Source organism: Thunnus thynnus, chromosome 17 (genome assembly GCF_963924715.1).
Source record: "Thunnus thynnus chromosome 17, fThuThy2.1, whole genome shotgun sequence".
In the NCBI taxonomy this organism is placed as follows: Eukaryota; Metazoa; Chordata; class Actinopteri; order Scombriformes; family Scombridae; genus Thunnus; species Thunnus thynnus.
The window spans coordinates 8,260,562-8,280,853 of NC_089533.1; the positions used below are offsets into that span (position 1 = coordinate 8,260,562).

Sequence of the window (20,292 nt, forward strand, 5' to 3'; positions counted from 1 at the left end):
GCAGGTGAGCCTCCCACTGCCTTCACTCTGAAAGGATCTCTCACCCAGAGGGCTCAGCTGCTTGGTGGGCCAGAGGGGTAAGCGGCTCTGTAAGCCTGCCAAGTGAGGAGCTGGTCTGGGTATGCATGAGGCCAATCCTCATACAAACACACACACACACATACACACACGTGCAAACACACACACACAGCCAGTCTGCATGAACCTCACAGGCTTCTGTCGTTGCCAATGTGCAGTTTATGATCCTTGTCTGTCTGTCAGGATCTTCATAAAGAGATCAACCCAAGCGGTGAAGGAATCAACACATAAATAAGATTGATGTATAGGGAGCACTTCACATCACTGTGCGACTGGGTCAAATTCATATACATATTAGGCAGTGTACCAGACACTGTAAATTATAGAGCTCACTAAGTGTCACAGTGAAAATTAAACTACAAATATCTCCAGCGTTTGAAACGAGCTTCCGGCAGATTTTCGCTGTGTAAAAACTTAAAATTGCAACAACTCTGTTTACCTCTGATCATGATGGAACAGATTATTACAAGAGGAAAAAGGACATAAAGTAGATTTTACATCACTCACACTGACAAACCAGCAACCTAGTCTGACCTAAAACTACTTGCAAAGGTTTAAATAAAGGTGTGATTGACAAACAGCTGAATGAATCATTCTCAAATGTCTAACCGTGTTAAATCTTAACCATGTTTAGATTGTAATTGTGTTCTATGTCTTTTTTATTATTATTTTATTATAAATGTTGTCATTTTAGGTTTGGAATTGTGTGCTTTTAGTTCAGTTTCACCTGTGCCTCCCGTATGATGGATGACTTTGCTCGCTTGTTGCTGTTATAGTCCAAGTAGCCTGTAGAATGAAAATGAGCTAACATGAGTTTCCAGATCATAAGAGTAATGAGAAACAGTGGAAACCTGATGGGTAACTTGGCCAACGCTGCAGTTTTCAGGCTTTGTGGAGGCCTGACTGTGCAGACTTCCTGCAGTTTTTTAAGCTACAGCACGAGAGAATGCCCACCATCTAGTGGCTGGTTTATAAAAAAAAAAAACATTCAGAAACGGCCAACGGAGACAGTTCAACTGGTCGCATAACTTCCTTTAATAAACTGAACCGAGAAAACACATATTACAAAATATTCTTTTCTTTTTTACAGACACGTGAAACCATTTTCTCCTCCCTTTCCTTTTCCAAAGAAAAAAAAATGGAAACAGAACCATGGACCATTTTTTTTTTTTTTTTTTTTTTTTTTTTTTTAAGCGTGTATCATTTTCTTTATGTAGAAAATAACTGCACCAAAAAAAGAAAAAAAAGCTTTTGTTGCACAAGTTGGCAGGAAGGCGAGGGGCAGAGACATGTTAGACGAGGCTTTTGGAACCCACCAGGAAAAGCCGGAAAAATCTGTTTCTGTGTGTGTATATATGTATGTATGTATATTTCAACTAGCAGAATAGCGTGGGTATTATGGAGCAGTCCATCATAATGTGGTGGTTTAATCCATATTTGAGACAGGAACATGAGCACTACAGGCTTAGGCTTGTTACTACACAGAGATTTACTGTACTGTATGTAAAGGAAGTAAAATCTTCAAGTGGGCAGCGAACACATCGTTGACAGACAGAATATAATATGGAACCGCCTTTGAGTAAAATTTAAAAAAAAAAAAAAAACAACCCTGCAAGATGTGCACTGTTGTGGGGGGCCATCCAAAGCAGAAACTTTACCTACACTCCCCCACTTAAGAGATCATTCAGGGGTCGTTGGGGTCACAGGGAGGCATAAGGCTGAAAACAGGGGGAGCTAGCCGGCGTTTAAGGTTCAACAGGAATCTCATGGTTCTCCAGTGTTCTTATCAGTGCGTCAAATCTATCCGTACACAATACCTTAGCATCACAGAGTGGAGGACTTGATTCTCCAAAACACTGATAACCTTGTTAGAAGTGGGCACTGCACTGGACGTGACAATCATTTGTTTTGGGGGAGAAGAGAGAAAAAAAAAAAAAAAGATCATGGCTGCTTTCAAAGTTGAGTGCCAGTTGCATGGCACTCAATTTGGAAGCCAAAGTTCATTCAAGTCAGGGTCTTCGGAGGACAGGAAAGAGTAAGGGAACGCAGGTAGCGACTGTACCTAACCGGATTGTTTAAGGTCAGACCGACCAGAGTCTAATCGCTCCCATCAAAGCAACACATTACGACTTGTTCAGGGAGCAGCGATGTTCATGACCATACCTGAAAAAGCCCTTAATCTCTTTCTTTTCAGTCCATCACAAAGTGACATTCATTTTCAAAATATTTGATTCATCTTTCACTACCTGCTTATGGTCCACTGAGTCATAATCTGTGGGTGTCCCCTCTGCCTTTCCTCTTCAGGTGAGGATTGCTGGAGCTGTCCCATGATACCCGGGTCTGTCTCACCGGGGGATCGAGGGTCAGCGGGCAGCTCCGTGGGAAAAGCGGAGGTCCTGGTCCTTAGGGAATTGTGCTGCGGTGGCAGGAGCAGCAGTCACCAGTCCTGCTGGGGCCTCAGCTGCAGCTGAAGACTTAGGCGGAGAGTCAGCCACCCAGGGTGGAGGGGGCTGTCCCCGGGCCGGAGTGTCCACAGACGGAGAGGGGTTCTTGCTGCGCTGAGAGGCCCCAGCCTCAGAGTCCTGCTGAGAGATGAGCTGGAGCAAGGCGGCTGCCACGGCAGGGCTGATGTCCTGGTTGGGTTGGACTTCTGACCCAGTCGGTTGAGCGTCTCCGAGAGCTGACGGAGGTGGCCCGGGAGGAGAGGGTGGACGCTGCTCGCCAGATGGAGGCACCTGGTTGGCCCCAAGCTGTTTCCTTTTTGGCACTGCACCATCTGAAGGAGGCCAAACAGGACAAGGACTATGCATTAGATATCAAAGCATGTGTGGCACAAAGCATTTCACTACAGACACATGGCCCTAAAGAAAACACCATCTAGTCTTATTTGTCATCTCCTACATTAACTCTGCAATTAAAGTAAAAATGTACTGACGTCGAACAGGCCTGCACAATGTCGACATTCCTACCTTCACCACAAGAGGGAGAGCACAGCACCTTAAGTTGTATCTTCACATCAAGTACATTTTCAGCACCATGTCAGTGCATCTGTACTGTTTGCATTGTTGTAATCGTCTAACTTTGTCAACCTGTATAATTGTGTAGAAATTGTACAAATGCTTAAAATATTGAGACCTTAAAACAACATATCTGGTGTATTATCATGCATCTATTCAGGTATTGTGAATATCAAAGTTGAAAATGGAAAAAAGTGCTGTTTTTTTATTTTAAAGTGACTTGTCACTGTCAAAGAACTTTTATTAATCAATGTAAAACATTTTTCCACTGTACGTAGGCAAAACCTACAACCAAAAAAAAATACACTAGTGTATTCATAACAGATGCAGTTGTATTTGGTTTTCCCCCTCAACAGCCCCCCTAAAATGAAAGAAAAAATGTGGGAACTAGGTGAGAAAACATTAGGAAGGGCATGTACAGCTGGATGAACAGAGAAGGTGACTTGAGTAGGAGAATTTTAAGTATTACAAAGGGCAGGAAAAGATTATTAAACCAGGTTGGTCTCTTTTTTTTGTTGTTCATAACATAACAAGGCAAACCAGGCTACAAGTGTTTGAGAGGCCTTGGCAGCAGAAATAACCATAAGAAAGCAGGACTGTTACCATTCCAGTGCCAGCAGCATCGTCAACTGTTTTATTCAAATAACTAAATCACATTTTCGAACTAATATCTGAGTGAACAGTTAAAAACAAAAAAAAATGTGTGGCAAACAAAAGTTAAAGGAAACACATGCAGGTGAGGTCTAAAGATTCAAAACATTTATTTTCACTTGATAATTTATTAGACTTTCTTCATAAAAAGGCTGACATTACAGACTGTTTTTAGAGCAACATCGCTTCCTGTGAAGGATCCTTGACACCTGCTTTAATGATGAAAATGAAGTGAGGAAGAAAAAACACGTGTGGAAATGGAACAGATACAGAAACAAAGACTGTGAGAAAAGAAACAAGGGAAGAAAAACGTGGGAAACGTAGAAGTGAACAATACAGTGTGAACCTTTCTTTTCAAATGAATAACGTTACACTTCCTCCTGATTTATTGAGTACACCAGTGGGAGATGTCCATGTACAATAAACCTTTGCCTGGTTTTCCAGGGTCACATGACGACAAACGCTACACAGGCATTTTGCCAGGGTTTTTTGTTGTTGTTTTTTTTTTTATATATATATACGAGGGGTGGTAAATGGGGATAACGGCGTATGTGAGTTTTAGGAATGTAAGGGATAAAGGAAGGGGTGGGGAGGGGGATGCGTGATAGGTCTAATTGCCCAATTCATTTGCTTAATTGATCATTCTGTCGATTTCATCAGGTAGACTAAAGTGTAATTAATTTGATAATATAGGAGTTTTGAGAACCAAAACTCAGTCAGCTTTTTGTTTGTTCTCCTCTGCATTGCTCTCCTCATTCTTGCAGTCCCCAGTGACTTCCAACTGACCCTGGCTCCCCCCTTTTATTTATTTTTTTTAATTTCTAGAGACTAAACCCAGACTTGCCCTTGCGGTCAGTAGTAGAGGCGGACGAACCGCGTGTTAGTGCCTCCTCTGATTGGACGCCATTGCTCTCTTCGCCTTGCTCCTCGGTTTGTGGCTTGATAAGTTGGCCCAAAATGAGAGCCAGCAGGTTCGCCTGGTCTTCCTGGATGTGGGGTGGCTCTCCGGATGTCGGTGAGAGCTCCTGGGGTTCGGGAGGCTGGTCTGGGGGCTGGGGCCTGGTAGCAGACTGGGCCTGGTCCTCTGAGGACCCCTGGTGGTCAGAGGCCTCGCTGAGCGCAGACAACGACTGGCTGAGAGTCTCAGGATTGGAGAGGTTAAGGAGCTGGGCCACCTGGGGCAGGCTGAGATCCGTCTGTCCCTGGAGGAGGTTCAGCAGGACCGCCAACTCTGTCTGGTTCAACTGCTCTGCAGCAGCTCCCAGACCTGAACGCACACATTCATAGACACCAAAATCAAAACTACAAAAAATGCAATGCTGTGTAAATACAGAAGTCCATGAACATTTCTGCCAAATCAACTTATAAATAACTTTTCACTCGCAGGCAGTGCAGCTGTACATCAGCACACGCCTGGCAACACGATGAGGGTTTGTGGATTCAGTAATAACAGGAACAACCATAAAATGAAAAAATAACATATGACAGATTATTATGTCAAAGTGCATTTCTGCTAAAATTCTTGTGAGGCAGCTGTTACCTGACAACTCGCTCTCTGAGATGGCTGCGGAGGGTGGTTTTCCTGGTGGAGGAGGCGGGGCTCCGGCCGGGCTGGTTTGGGGCCGACTGTTCTCTCCGCTAGAGGTCCCTGACGTATCCTTACGGGGCACTTTGGGCACAGGCACATCCTCGACCTGCCCGCTCTGACGTGCACGTCGCCTCTTCTTACTCCACAGCTCGTGGCAGTCTTGATGGTGAGGAAGACTGGAGACACAGCGGGCAGACATGCACAAGATTAAAAAATGATAGCACAGCCAAGTATTGTAAATCTGTAATTAATAAAAAAAGAACTCAGAAACTGACAAGAATGAAATATATAAGCAACAAAACTGTATTCGCAATGCACATGTACAACTTTTTTCACACCATTGCTAACAAATGAGAGAAAAGGTATAGATTGAAGAAAAGTCAAAATGTCATTTTCAGGAGCTCTGATTTGACATTTTGATATTGAGACAGGTGATAGGGGAGTTCATGGAGGTACTGACTCTGGCGGTGGCATCCTGCTGGGCTCCACGTCACACAGGAAGTCGCTGTTGAGAGCCTGCTCTGACGTGCAGCGCCGTGCAGGGTCGAGGGTCAGCATTCGGTCCAGCAGATCCAGGGCAGTAGTAGGTAAACTGTGCAGAAGGGGAGAGATTTTTTTCAACTGTAGAAACAGAACAAATCTCGATCACTGTGACTCTGAGGTAACACAGCATGGCTACATACAAGGCAAACTCCTCCCGCAGTCGCCGTCTGTACTGCTTCTTGGGTTTCATGGTGTTGAAGAGGGGAAGTTTAATGACATCAGGCCAGACTGCAGGGCAGGGACTCCCGCATAGGCGGCTGCAGGAAATGACAGAGAGAAGCAAAGATGGGGTCAGTGGTGAGGAAACATGGAGGTTGCAGCACAAGTTATTACTTGAGATGTTTTTTTTAAGGAAGGGCAACATACCTGATGAGCTCCAGCTGTAGAAGTTCCTGGTTAGCTTGAAAGATGGGCCTTTTGGTGAAGAGTTCTCCCAGAATGCACCTGGGCCACGACAAGCAACAGGTTAGAAAATATATACTCCAGATACATATTTGCTGTCGTGCAAATAAGTTACCAAAACTAAGTTTAAAACACAATGTTAAAAAGTGAATGTCTGATCTCTATCAGACAGGGTTGTAACTGAGACCAAACAACATGAGTAACCATAGATGAAGAAGATACAGAAATGCATATGAATACAAAACTGTGTGTGGAAGTTATGGCTCAGTGCAAAGCCTCAGCATTAATGTTCATTTTTATGAAATGATTTGCATGAAATGGACTCCTGCTATGAACCGAGCTAAAAAATTTGGCAGCCGAGCACAAAGGCGAAGAGAACATCAAGTATCTCATGCCTGACTGAGTTGAATTCGCCTCTTGATGCCCCCGGTGCTTAAGGATGAAAAAAGTAACAGACTCAGTGTGCTGCAAATATCCAGCCTGCTCTTTATGTTGCAAACACATTTGCTTACGTGGCATAAAAAAAAGATACTTTCAACACATCTGTTATTTGTTTATTGCTGTGTCAAGTTTGATCTCCTTCCGTTCCATAAACAATATCACCGAGCACATCAACTGCGATATCTACTTTAGTGCAGTATACCGTGGCGGGAGGGAAACTTTCATCTAGCAGGAGGATACAGAGCAGGCAGAGGTGCACTCTGGCAGGCAAAGCAGCTTTGATGTTTTCCCTTTTTCTGTTTATTGATTTATTGAGTAATTTAGAGATTAAACAGTCAATTTTTCAATTAATAGGATGTCAATATTTTCACTTAATGGGATGGTGGCGGTGACTAAGGATGCACCATAACGGTATTGGCTGATTAAGGCTTTAAAATGAAATATCAGCCCGAAAGGAACATTTCTGCCAATATGACCGGCCGGTTCGTTGTCTTCTCCTCTGCCGCCTGGCTGTGCTTCCCTCCACGGACTGTTTCACCACACGGTCCTGGTGCCTCCTCCACAGGCTCCACTTCACTTATCTGCCTGACAGACCTGCTGCTTTTCTGGTTCCGGGATCGTCAGGGTGAAACAGTCCGCAGAGAAGCTGCTGTGTTCGGCTGCACAGATAGGAAACACCTCTGCTGACAGGATGAACCATTCTGCTTGAAAATAACTTTTTCTTTTTGGTTTATGTTGGCAGTTGGCAACCAGCGTATTAGGTGCATTATTGCCACCTTCTGCTTCGGAGAGTGGACCAGAGATTAAATCCTACCCATTAATCCTGTCTGTCAAAGAAAACTCTACTGCTTGACCCACTTGGCAGGTTCATTTAAGTCTTAATGCTGAGCTCCTGAACTCCAGTCTTCCTAAGTTCCTCCTTCATATATTGTCTTTCTTGATCATACTTAGTACAATCCATGATTGCATGCGTAATGGTCCCCTCAGCCAGGTGGAAAAAAAATATGTGCATATATTTGTATCGGCAATCGGCCAAATCGAGTTGGAAAATATCAGCATGTCGGATATCAGCAAAATAATCTAATATTGTGCATCCCTAGTGTTGGCCCTTGCTCCCTGATCAATCAACTGGCAATCAAAACAATTTGCTAACAGACTGTTTATATTATGTGAGAAAAAAAATACAGAATGGATGAGTACAAGAAGAAATGTATCTGTTCATATGGATGAACGGACAGATGTTGTCAGGGTCACACTCACCCACAGCTCCATACATCAATAGCTGGAGAGTATCTCTCCTCTCCCAGTAGGAGCTCAGGGGGCCGGTACCATAGTGTGATTACTTTATTAGTGTAAGGCCGACTGAGGGAAAGGAAAGAGAAAGGATGGTGAGACTCAGCATACTTTCATAGAGCATCTCTGCCCCCAAGTGTCCGAACAAATATTTCAGCTTTAACTAAATGGATTCTCTCTGATGGACAACAATGTGACAGACAGCACCATCTAGTGGAGAATCAGAGGTAATGAAGAGGAAAATCCAAGCTCAGGGTGAGATTTAATTACTCTCAAATCATTATAAACACATTTAATCATACATTTAAATCAGATCTGATATCCACTATGCAGAACAGATGCAAGAAGATGAGTTATGTGTAGCATACGTTTATAAATATGCAGATGACACTCCTCTTGTCTTACCTTTCTTCTGAATTGTACAGTCGGGCCAAACCAAAGTCAGCCAGTTTGATCTGACCTCTGGACAAAGAAACACATAAAAAAAATCTGAGATTAGGAGCAATGCCACCATGCATGAGAAAACATGCTCTGTCAAATTACTGAGACACACAAAATACAACTGGACTCACCTGCCTGAACCAGACAGGTTATTTTGGATAACTAGTTTAAGTTTGAACAATACAAAATTTGCAGGGGGATATGTAAATCTATCTTTTCTGATCTTTTTGTCTGATTCTGTTTACTAACCACATATCAGTGCACTAACTGATGACTGAAAGATGTTGCAAATGGCACTTTGAGATGGTAAAAGGCAAATCAACATAATGATTAGTCAAACTCAGCAGTTTTATGGTGCAAATGTCCAAACTCCACGTCTATTTACAGTCAGTTGTACAGTTGCAGGGCAATGACTGAGAGCATACTAGTGTGTGGCTCTAAATACTGAACTACACGGCGAAGCCCACATTTTAAGCTTTTTTTTATTAGAATCTCAGCTTTTGCAACCCATTTAACATGTTTTTCCATCCATCCTATAATGTCTGCAGATTAGATGTAGAACTGTACGACGCGACCATCTGTGAGGACTTGCTGTACTCCTTCATTGCTGTTATTTGAAGCGCCTGATTAAATTAGTGGCACTGTAATTAGCTTTGCTGCTGACGTACCGCCAAACACTTAGATTCCGATCATTACAATTAACATTCGACTGCTTTTGATCTTGACTTTACGATAGTTACAGACTGCAGCTGCATTTAAACAATCTTCAGAAAGGTTACTGACGTGGAAAAATGCTGGTTTACAGCTGATATTTTAGTGGGTCAATACAGTAAACAAACACATAAATAAAAAGTAGATTAAAAAAACCTGTAGGCGATACAGATACATCAAAATTCACCTGGAACTGCTTCTAGTTTGATACCCAGACTGGTTAACACCTAGTCGCTAATACAAATCACAACTTATTCTTCTCATGAAGGACATTACATCATCATGTGTCTTCTGTTTCTTACCTGTTGTTGAGCAGTATGTTGGAGCATTTGATGTCTCTGTGCAGGAAATTGTTCTTGTGGCAGTAGTCCAGACCCTCCATCAGCTGGCGCATGAAGCTGCGGACGTGCTCATGAGAGAACTGAACCAGGCCCGACTCCAGTAGGCCCATCAGGTCATGGTCCATGTACTCAAACACCAAGTAAAAAGCACCTAAAAACAAAAGGGAAGATGTATTCAGAAAAAGAAACAAAAAACCCCCCAATTATACATACACAGGTCACAAGTTTAGAGGTTAGAGAAGTGGGCATATGATGAGAAAGTTGCTATGTACTCTAACCAGCTTAGAAATCTTTATTATAAATCCTCTCAGCTTGACAACTACTGCAAAGGTGCCCTTGAGCAAGGGGGCTTAACAACACACTGCTTCACATCAGCTTCTCGGCAGCTTAGGGTACTCTAGAGCGATTTAATTCAAACAGTGGAACATTTGTGCTCAATTGCAACTGCACGGCTCGCTACATCTAATTTCTCAAACTTCAAGCATAAATCATCACCAAGTCACGTAGGGCAGAAATTTCCTACAGCACTGCTTTCTGTGGGTTGAAAGCCTATTAAACATGACTGTGACCCCAATGATTTAATGTGCAGCCAAATAACCAAACCAACTGTAATAATTATATTAGCCCTGGTTTATATTTGGGTTTCTTGTCTTATATTATTAGATGTGTATACGGAGTGAACTGAACTGCTTTTCTTTGTTAGCCAGAAGGGTTCAACCACTATTACTTTAAATGTTTTCTGATGCTGCAAATCAGTAATGTTTGTTTAAATAAGTATGTAATAGGCCTATATTTTTAATTTTCCATCCATTAGTCAAACTCATCAATTATATGAAGGGTTAGGGATGTGTCTATCCCTCTCGGAAATCAAACATGGTCTACAACCTGATACATTGCAATTCAAAATTGATATGATACAGATTGATTTGCCTCAAATTCAATTCGATTAAGTTTAGGTTTACTGCAATTTGACATTTTTTTCTGTATATGGATTTAATTGCCTAAATTTTGAAAAACTGTATCCAAAAACTATTATTTTGGAAACAGTTTTATTTCAAGTACAAACTAAGAACCAAAGTCCCCCTAATAAAACTGTCCGGTGCTACATCAGTAAACACAAACACCTAAGAAAACTCCTTGAACACAAGCGTCTTTTGACACTATCGTGTTTTTGCCAATAACAACTCAAACCAAAATGTATTTCCACCGGTCTGTCATTTAAATAATAAATGAGGGAGTTTATGTTTATTCATTTTCATGTAATTATTTATCCTGTGATTATCACTGCAGCCGTGAGCTTAGTGCACAACAAAGGGTGGAGGAAAATCTATTACATGCTTTGATATAATGCATTCTAACTGTAACCACTCTTACCTTTGTCCTTTTTAAAGTCGAGTGCATCCTGTTTGTCAGTTACGATCTCCTTCATGTTGACTACACTGCGGTGTTTGAGCTGCCGCAAGATCTTGATCTCTCTGATGGCGGTGATGGGGAAACCCTCTTTTTCATTGTCTAAACGCACTTTCTTCAGAGCCACCAGTTCACCTGGCATGATTGGAGAGAATATTTGAGAGTTATGTCTCCAACTGTTTTAATAGAAACCTGAATAATCATGTGAGTGCAGATTTTATTCCCTTACCAGTGTCTTTGTCCTTGGCCTTGTACACTTGGCCGTAGGTTCCTTCCCCTATGATGCCGATTATATCGAATTTATCTACACAGCGTTTGCCCCAGTCACTCTGGGTATGTTTGCGCTCACCATATCGGGGGCAGCAAATCCTAGAAACAAACAAAAAAAATTAGGAAAAAAAAAAACAGCTCAGACTAAAGGCCTTTACACTCCGGGGGTGTTTTTTCATGCCATTAATTTGCATGTCAACATACTTTTTCAGTTATTTTTGTTGTGAGTACTTTCACACAGATTGCAAATATTACGCGGCAAAAAGGTAACGCAATTTGTTTTTGGAATGATTTTTCTAAGCTTTCGCACCAGGAATAAGGGCATCAACCAATCACATTGTGCAGAACAGATGTCACGTTACGACTCCTAATGACAACAGAGGACCTGTTGATTGATTGTGTTTCTCATCATCCTGTATTGTATGAAAAAGACAAAGGACATGGAGACCGCTGAGTTTTTTTTTACGCTCCAAGTCTATTTCTGTCCCATTTTAGTGAAGCTTAATGTGCACAGACAGCTGTTTAAATCCTGCTGTATATGTGTTTTGAACTTATTTACCTCATCTACATTGACTGATCAAAGCTCCAGTCTGTCTGTTTCACTACAGCCAGATTCCTCTCACTCGCACTACAAACACTGTTGATTTCTTCCAGTGGAGCCAACATGAAAACTATTTTGGTTCAGTAAATTTATGCTGTCAGTCAGCCTGGTGAAGGCAGTTTGGCCAGAAGCTGCAGCTGACAGACGGCTGGTTGTGCGGACAGAGAAGCTGAACACAGGTCGGAGTCGGTGCGGATTGAACACTCTCCTCTTTTGTCGAGTGAGGAGGAGGAGGACATCACTGGATGATATTGAATCCATCATTTTTTCTGAAGAATGAGCTAATTCATGTTTCTGTCACAAATTCATATCACTGCCACTATGAATAGTTTTGATGCAAAATATTTATTATTATTCCTCACATCCCCGGTGTGTAAAAGCCTTCACAATGGGATTAAGAAAATAAAGATTGGAGGCGGGTGAGTAATGAAAGAAACTTACTTTGGTCTCTTCTTAAGGGTTGGCTGGGGTAGCGGTGGAGCCTGGCGGATAGGTGACTGTGGGGGTGAGGAGTCAACTCCGTGCAGGGTGGGCGGTAGAGGGAGATCGATGAGTGATGGCCGGCTGCGAACTTCCTTCTCTTTCCTGGGAGGCCTCTGAGGATGGGTGGACTTCTTTGGACTGATGGTGCAAAAATACAGAGTGTTAGAAAAAAAAAGGGGGGGGCATTTATTGAAGAGACAGAAGAAAATCTGCCATTCAATTTTCACTCTGAAGGTACTCTTTTTGATTGTGTACACCCAATAACCGTATTTTTGCCCAGCTCATCGTTAATGAAACAACCGGCGCACAGAGAAAGCGTGCAAGGAGAGCGATTGAGAAGAGGTTGAGCTTTGGAGCATGACTTAACAAGAGATTTGTACAAGTGATAATCTATAATCAGTTTAGTAGACAGATAAAACTCATGTAAACAAACTTATTCAAACTGCCTTCAACATTATCAGTGCTTTTTACTCTGTGTTTAGTAATGTTGTCCATAGGGGCTTGCCATACAGGAACTGGGGGTACAGCAAGCCCCAAGGGACACTGGAGCAAATCACAGAATATAAGCAGACAACAGACAATATTAACTCCCATATGGAAATGTGTGATACACTATCAACCCTCTTGTGTGGGACCTAACTGAACCAAAGGCAGGTCAATACTGAGGCTGATGCATTTATAGTTGCAGGAAAGTAAAAAGGTTGCCCGGCCACAAATAAACCGTATGTTGAATGCATTAAAAAATATAAAAAGGTTATGAATTGAGTGTTGTATTAATGAATCAGACCAGTTAGAAGTGTCATATGTGTGTCGATGTTTGGGGATCCTCACCTGTCCTGAGCGTTTCCCAGCAATAGGGGTGGTAAAGGCAAGGGAGGCAGAGTCGACGTCTTGTGGAGCGTGGTCTGTCGGACGGGGCTGCGTGTAGGAAGCGGAGCTGGCGACTTGGCCTGGGATGTGGCTGAGGGTGCAGGAGGCTGAATATTTGTTTCTGCCTGAGGTGGCGGCGGTGGAACCAGGGTGGCTGGAGCGGGTGGCACAGGAGGAGAGGGCTGAGGAGGAGGAGGTGCTGGAGAAGAGGTGGAAGAGGAGGGTAAAGGTGCAGTAACCTGATCTTCACCGCCGGGAGCGTCCTGTGATAACTGCGCAGGCGGAGGGGGCTGAGTTTCAGCTGCTGTAGCCGAGTCTCTTTCAGACTGTGAAGCATCAGCTTTAGCCGGCCGTGAAGACGTGGAGGAACCTGTTGTTTTGCGTCCCAATAGAGCGGGGGAAGCGCCGCCGCTGGCACGAGCAGCTGCCTCGGCTGCCTGGCGCTCCTTCTTTCTGCGGCTCAGCTCTGCTCCCAGACTGGAGTTCAGCGGTAGGCGGGAGGGGCTGGTTGGTCGGCTGCTGTGGGAGCCACCCCCTGCCCCAGCAGAGGAAGTATGCCTCTTGCTACGGGAACGAGAGGAAGAGCGACGAGAGGAGGAGTAGAGCAGAGGGGAGCGACTCCTGGAGCGGCCTGAGCGTCTAAAAAAAAAACAAAAAAAGAATGTCAGAAACATTTTATTTTCTACTGCATCCTGAAGTCAGAGAATACGATGCAGTATTTTAGGTGCTTTTTGAAGATGTTTAAAAAGTGAACTGAGTGGGTAGCGAGCCAAAACAACCTCTTCCACCAGAAGATATAACAGTTCTGTCTTGATCACATCAAACTAAAAACAAAACCAAGTGGGCCTTTTGATTTGGAAAATGATGTTCATATAGATATAAGTACGCCAACACTAAAACAACTCGTTTTACCCTCGAAAGAGACAGATTGAGTCTAAAACTTGATAGTTAAATGAAGCTATAAAACCTTTTTGAGACTTTTGCTTCGACTCCATTTCAGTCCCAAATATAAGCAACTGAAATTTGGAAGACATTTCCAAACATCTCAAGACTCCATTATCCTGCTGGTACAATCAATCATCTGTCTGTCCGCCTCACACTGAAACGTTTAACTCTCACAGCGCCGCTCTGTTCTTTCACCTCAAAAGGTGTCATCTGGAAACTACGGCTTTTTTTTTGTATGATGTGGGAAAAATATTAAACCGTAGACATAAATATATACCATCCACTTTGATAATGCGTCCACTAGATGAGCAAGTAAATAGGTCACTCTGGGTTTCCCCACTCTTGTTTGGATGAAAGAACACTTTGTAGACTCCATTTTATTATATTATGATTTTTCAGGAAAGCAGGAGGATTATTTTTGGTTCATGTAGGATGGAAGAGCCTTTGAGGAGTTTGGAAATATCTTTAAAACAATTTTAAGTGCTCAGCTCCCTTGAATGTACCTTTGAGGAGACCTTGTATCTACTTTATGACTCAAATGTTAATCAACAACACAAAAGTCTCTGATAATTATTTAAGAGGTAAAAACCGGGACCGCTGTGTTCAGACCTCTCCGACATAACCACAGCTCAATGTCTACTGACATCTTGCACTGCAAAAATAAAATGGCTGAATGCATGCCTGTCTTGACACCTTACCCCATTTTTTTATTTTCTCACTCTCCAGCCTTTGTGTAAACTATGCAGGTGGAAACTTCAACATTAAGAACTATCTACATCATGACTCTTACAGCTGGCTTCCTTTAGGCTAAATCACCGACAGTTTGCTGAAGGGAGAAGGGCTCTTCAGGTTTGACAGGCCTGTCTGACTTTATACTTTACATAATGCAGGTTGCTGGTGTCTGTTTAAATTAACAACCCGATATGTAGTACCCTGGATAATAAGTCAAGATGTATGTCAGGACAAAGCAAAAAAAATACTACCAGATATGGCTTGACAAGGTAAATTACTCTTCTATTCCATGAAACACTCAACATATTTTTTGCTATTCTACACCTTCTCCATAAACATGTGTGTCTGAGTGTGAGTATAAGCTTTGTAGCTTCTCAGAACATGATTTTGTAGGTGCCTTGCAGCATATACTCACCTGGACATGGGGCTGGTGCTGGAGGACCTGCGGTTACCATAGGGGCTGATGGAGCGTCTCCGTGAGTAGGGGCTGCTGTCTCTCTCAAAGCTGGAGGACCTATGTCTACTGCCATGAGGGCTGTCTGATCTCTGCCTGCTGCGGCGAGACATATCCCCATAAGGACTTGGGCTCTGCTGGGCCGCCCTGCGCCTGCTGTAGCTGTCATCCCCCTGCTGGCCATACCCACTGCCCAGTGGACTCTCGCTGCCAGCCCCTCTTCTGGGACTGGGCGACAGAGCAGAGCTAGTGCCCTTCCTGCGAGGACTTCCCCTACTTGAAGACTTGCCCTTGGGGCTTGACTTGAGGCTCTTGGAGGACTTGCGGTGGCTCCTGTCCGTCCGGCTCCTCTGGGAGGAGCTGCGGCTGCTTTCCCCTCGACCTTCTCTCCTCTGCTGCCTGTCTTTGCGAGACTTCCCTGAGCGACTGCTCTCCTTGCTGCGAGATGAGGATGTGGAGGAAGTAGTGCTACCTACACTGGCTGCAGGTTGTACCTGGGAGGAGAGCATCAGCTCCCCGCGTTTAGAGTCACCTTCTGGCTGGACCTGGCGTTTGGATGAGGAGCTTGATGATGAGGCAGCCTTCTCCTTGCTCTTTCCAGAAGTCCCTTTCTCACGGTCTTTGCTGCTCTTTTTCTTGTAACCACGTTCCCCATTGCCAGATTCTCTAACTTTGTTGGGGTCCTTGGACTTTTTTCGGGAGTGTCTATGCCCCTTGTTCTCTCTACCGTCAGCTGCTCTGCCGATATCGTCCCTATCGTAGTCTGGAGATGGCTCGAGTCGGTCCCCGCCCCCCCTCTCAGAGGGCCTGGAGGACGGTGGGTCCGAGAAAGTGTCCGAGTCGGAGCTGATATCGTCGTACTCCACCAGAGGCTTCACCGTGTTGACACCAGGAGGCGCAGTATCACCGTGGGTAACATCTTCGGGTCCCGGTACCGCCGAGGATTCCCGATTATGTTTGGTTGATTTATGTCGTTTGCGTTTGGTGGCGGAAGAGGACATTGAAGGTTTTAACTTGCCGTCTTTACTCGTCATGTCTCCCGCAGAAGTATGAGACGGGGCCTGGGTCTGGTGTGGCACACCGCTGATGCTAGATTCCGGCTTCCTCTTGGTCCCATGGTGTCGGTCCGACCCAGGCATCCCTCACGCCGGCGTCGGTACCTCTCCTGCGACTGGGCCTCGGTGCTGCAGGCAATTCATTCACGGGAGAACAGTTGCTACTCCAAAAGCCAATACTGAAGTGTTACTAAGCAGAAACAGGGGACGAAAATAACGTTACACAAAATAAACACACCAGGCCGCTCACGTCCAGTCCTCCTCAACGCCGATTCATTCCATTAAGATCTCCAACATAGCTCGTCAAAGCAGGAAAAATGCCAAGTTGGTTTTCCAGTGCTGTGAAGTATTTACTTTGAATAAGTCAGTGAATAAAAAAGATCCCAACCAAAGAACGGAGCATTGTGGTGTCGTCTCCGTCTCAATTTTAGCTAGCACCGCTAGCTAACGCTCGGCAGCTAGCGAGCCGACTCGTAAAAAAGAAAAAAGTCCCTTTGTGAAAGCTGTCCTTGTCCGGTGCCAAGTTAAGTAAAGGTGTTTTTATTCCACAGATTTACGGTCTTAGCATTCAGAAACAAGCAAACGTCTTCATTAAAAGACGCTCGTTTCTCGAACAAAATGAAAACTTGACCAGGTTGGTACTGTTTACATGTTCCCTTTAATGTAAGTTTTATCCCCTATCAATTCAATATTGATTAGAAATCATAGTTTTTTCGTGTGCAGTAGATGTTCCAGTTTATTATCAATGGCTCTGGGAGTCAACCAGGCCTATATTTAGGGCGATGCTAGTGGATTTAATAACATCCACAGCCCTGTCTGAAGGAGACTACAAACGCCATTGTGGCTCCTGTGACCAGCAGCTTCTGCGCACAGCGGAATGTACCGGAAGCCGGAACACTGTCAATCTCGGACGTATCTTAGCAACGACCTATCACAACAGATGGCCCGCCTACTGTGCTCGTGCTGGCGCGCCAGCGACGCAAAAATGTTCATACTGATGCACCAGTCTGTACAAGTAAAATATTGTTTTAATTAGTCAAGTATGAACGGAATTTCAACTAATTCATTTGACACGAACAATGGACACACATGAATGCTCTCACAGGAAGTATCAGGATCATGGTGATTTAAATTTAGACATGTAAGCATTAAAGGAGGCATTTTTTTACTGATGTTGGAGGCTACTGATTTGTTATTGCACACATGACTGCATGTCCTAAGACAAAAAATGCTCTTAAGTCAGTCTCATATCTTGAGACACAAGTCATGTCTTTGGTCTGGTAGAAAATAGTAAAGTCAGACAGAGCACCAATAGAACAAACATTAGAATATTAAATTTAAAAGAAGAAAAATCATTTTAATTTTAAACTTAACATGAATTAAAACACGCATGAGCTGCACACATATGTGCACACAAAGTAAAACACAACAGCCAGCCAACAAAGCTCTGAGTTGATGTTAGAAGCTTTTGATCAGAATATTCACACACACAAACACACAGAAGTGCTATCCAACTAAATCTTAGATTTAGTGCAGGCATCAAATGCCCTGCTTCTTTAATAGTCATGGTGAAGTGCTTCCTTCTTTATGTCCCAACCTGTTCGGCTTGTTACCCTTAGAACAAATAAATATTTACTTTTGATCTCTCATTACAAGTTTTAGTCTGTGTGCGGACATGAGTTGCAAGCAGTTCAACCAGAGAGTGGCTTTTCATTCTCAAATGTTTTATTTCAGAGGCCTGCAGAGGTAACAGTATACAATACTTTACAAGAAAAAGCAAACATTAGAAGATTTTGTGTTACAGAAGTTATATTTTTGTGTGTGAGCCCTTAAATTTATCTTCTGACCCAGTTAGTGGGTTTTAACCCCTGCAGGTCAGCCCAAAATACTCAACACAGAGAGTCAAGTCTCAAGCTAATACAATGGTGATTGAAGTCAAACTTGGGTTCAAATCATATGTGATTAAAGTTCTCATATCTGTTCCTCTGGCAATGTATTTGTGTAGTTTCAACTGAGCCATATATTACAAAGACAAAAAGCCATCTGTGCCATTTTTACATACAGTATGTACTGAAAATTAACTGCTGCAGGAAATTCATCTTAATGACTGATTAAAAAGCATATCATTAAATAGGTTGACAACACACTAGTTGATATTGCAATGTTCACATAGATTTTTTTTCTAACTCAACATTTATCTTCTATAGACGGCATCATTTCACATGCAGTGGTAATTATATAATCGGTTATCATCCAAAAAGCATTTGAAAAACACATCAGACTTCCCAGAAGGCGAGCTCTGCTTTGATGTCTCATTTGAATTTTCAATCCAGTTTAATTTTATACATGTTTAGTTTTATTTCACACTCTTCCAAGCACAATAGAGAATAAAAAACTCACATTTTATCATGGCACTCCAGGCAACTTTGAACTGTTGTCTCTCTCTTTTTCTTTTTTTTTTTAACAAACAGCTTTATTGAAACAAGTAGGCTATACAACAAGTTTACAGCACCCTAAACAACTTGTGTCTACAAACACACCTGGTTGTAATAATAATAAAAAGAAATAGTTAAATAAATATCTTGTAAAGCTTACAATGGTTGTACAGCTTTTTTTGTTTGTACATTCAGATATTGAAGAAATGAATTGTTTGATTTGGACAATCAGCTCTGAAAACTTTGGCTTTTTGATTTGTGAATATAAAATTTGGTCAGAAATAATAAACAAATTAATTAAATAGAACTGCGAGCAGAGATTCCTGTCATATGTAAACAAACAATACTTTTTTCCAGAGTAATAAAATGTGAGGGTAGAAATGATCAGCAATAAATCGTGACAATTAACTCCACTATTGTTTTATATGTGGGCAAGACCGATATAAATGTTGAAGTGTTTCTCTGAGCTCCCCACAAAAGGTGCATCAATGTTTTTCTTGATTTTCTGCAAATAATGATTAGTTGGATAAAACCTGTAAAACATTTTAAAAGATATCTCTTTGACTTTGTTAGTCAAAAAAAAACCAAACAAACTTATACTCGTTCCCATCAAATATCTCCAACGAATGAGGACCAATATAATAAGGCAGAGGATGAACTTATGATGTCTTGTTGAAAAAGTTGACGGATTGTCTTATTTTTATTCTTAGTTTGCCATGAAAAACAAGTTTTCCCAACAGTTGTTTCAGTTGTATCTAACAGTATTGGGTGATTGCTATTTCCCTTAAAACCTTTAAAAGGTGAAATAATACCTGAGGGGACAGCATCAAAAACAACTGAGAAATCCTCTGGTGAAAAAGGGATTCCATAGTGTGGAACAAATTCAATATAATTATACAGTTGACTCAGAATTGTTGTCAAGCGTGTGTTCACCACCGTGATGACGTGATATGACGCGCTGCAGCCCTGGATGCTGATTAGCTGCGCTGTCACGGCGGGGCGTGGCCGATGCGAAATGAGGAAGTGCGTTTCCTTGTTGTAATCATAACAGTTACAATGTCGGTCTGAGGAAAATAAATGCAATAGCATGGAGTTAATGATCAATTAAGTTATAAATGCGTCATGAGTCGCCAAACAGTCTGTTTATATGCTTGGTATAGTAGCTATATAGATCTTACTGTGACAAAATTATGAACACTTTGGCCCACAGTTCAGTGGCAGGTCCTTTAAGTGGAAAATACACATTAAACTTGCTCTTAATTGTTATTTTAGGTAGGCTACATGGGAAAAGCACAACTATATGTAGTCTCACATACCCTAATTGGTCTCCCTTTGCTTTGTCTGGTGTCAAATCTAGCATCACCTGGAATAAAACGACTTAAAATAAATGTTATATCTAGTTCTGACTCCTGTTGCAGTGCTGTAGGCTGTCAAAAAAAAGGTTGACACCCCACTTTATTTATCTTTGCTCCTGAGCTTGTGCTGCGAGCTTTGGTTAAAGGGACAGACAACAAGTAGCCTATAGGTGAGA

The 20,292-nt window shown here is 42.6% G+C and overlaps 1 protein-coding gene across 3 annotated transcripts; it reads right to left on the reverse strand.

Moving 5' to 3' along the window:
* Nucleotides 1-805: 805 nt before the first annotated feature.
* Nucleotides 806-17,189, reverse strand: cdk12 (cyclin dependent kinase 12). Of its 3 annotated transcripts, none has more exons than XR_010932166.1 (15): nucleotides 15,233-17,189; nucleotides 13,102-13,779; nucleotides 12,229-12,408; nucleotides 11,146-11,285; nucleotides 10,881-11,051; nucleotides 9,468-9,657; nucleotides 8,419-8,475; nucleotides 7,981-8,082; nucleotides 6,244-6,321; nucleotides 6,018-6,134; nucleotides 5,795-5,926; nucleotides 5,287-5,510; nucleotides 4,591-5,013; nucleotides 2,325-2,854; nucleotides 806-864 (listed from the first exon to the last, which is right to left on the reverse strand). XR_010932166.1 is itself a non-coding variant. In XM_067616386.1 (15 exons), exons 2-15 carry the CDS (start codon nucleotides 16,408-16,410, stop codon nucleotides 2,442-2,444), a joined length of 4,083 nt encoding a protein of 1,360 aa, XP_067472487.1. In that variant the 5' UTR covers nucleotides 16,411-16,455; nucleotides 16,565-17,189; the 3' UTR covers nucleotides 806-2,441. The 3 variants fall into 3 exon arrangements, 2 of the variants coding, with proteins under 2 accessions (XP_067472487.1, XP_067472488.1); XM_067616386.1 differs by having other exon boundaries at nucleotides 806-2,854; nucleotides 15,233-16,455; nucleotides 16,565-17,189; XM_067616387.1 differs by having other exon boundaries at nucleotides 806-2,854; nucleotides 4,621-5,013.
* Between the last annotated feature and the right edge of the window lie 3,103 nt (nucleotides 17,190-20,292).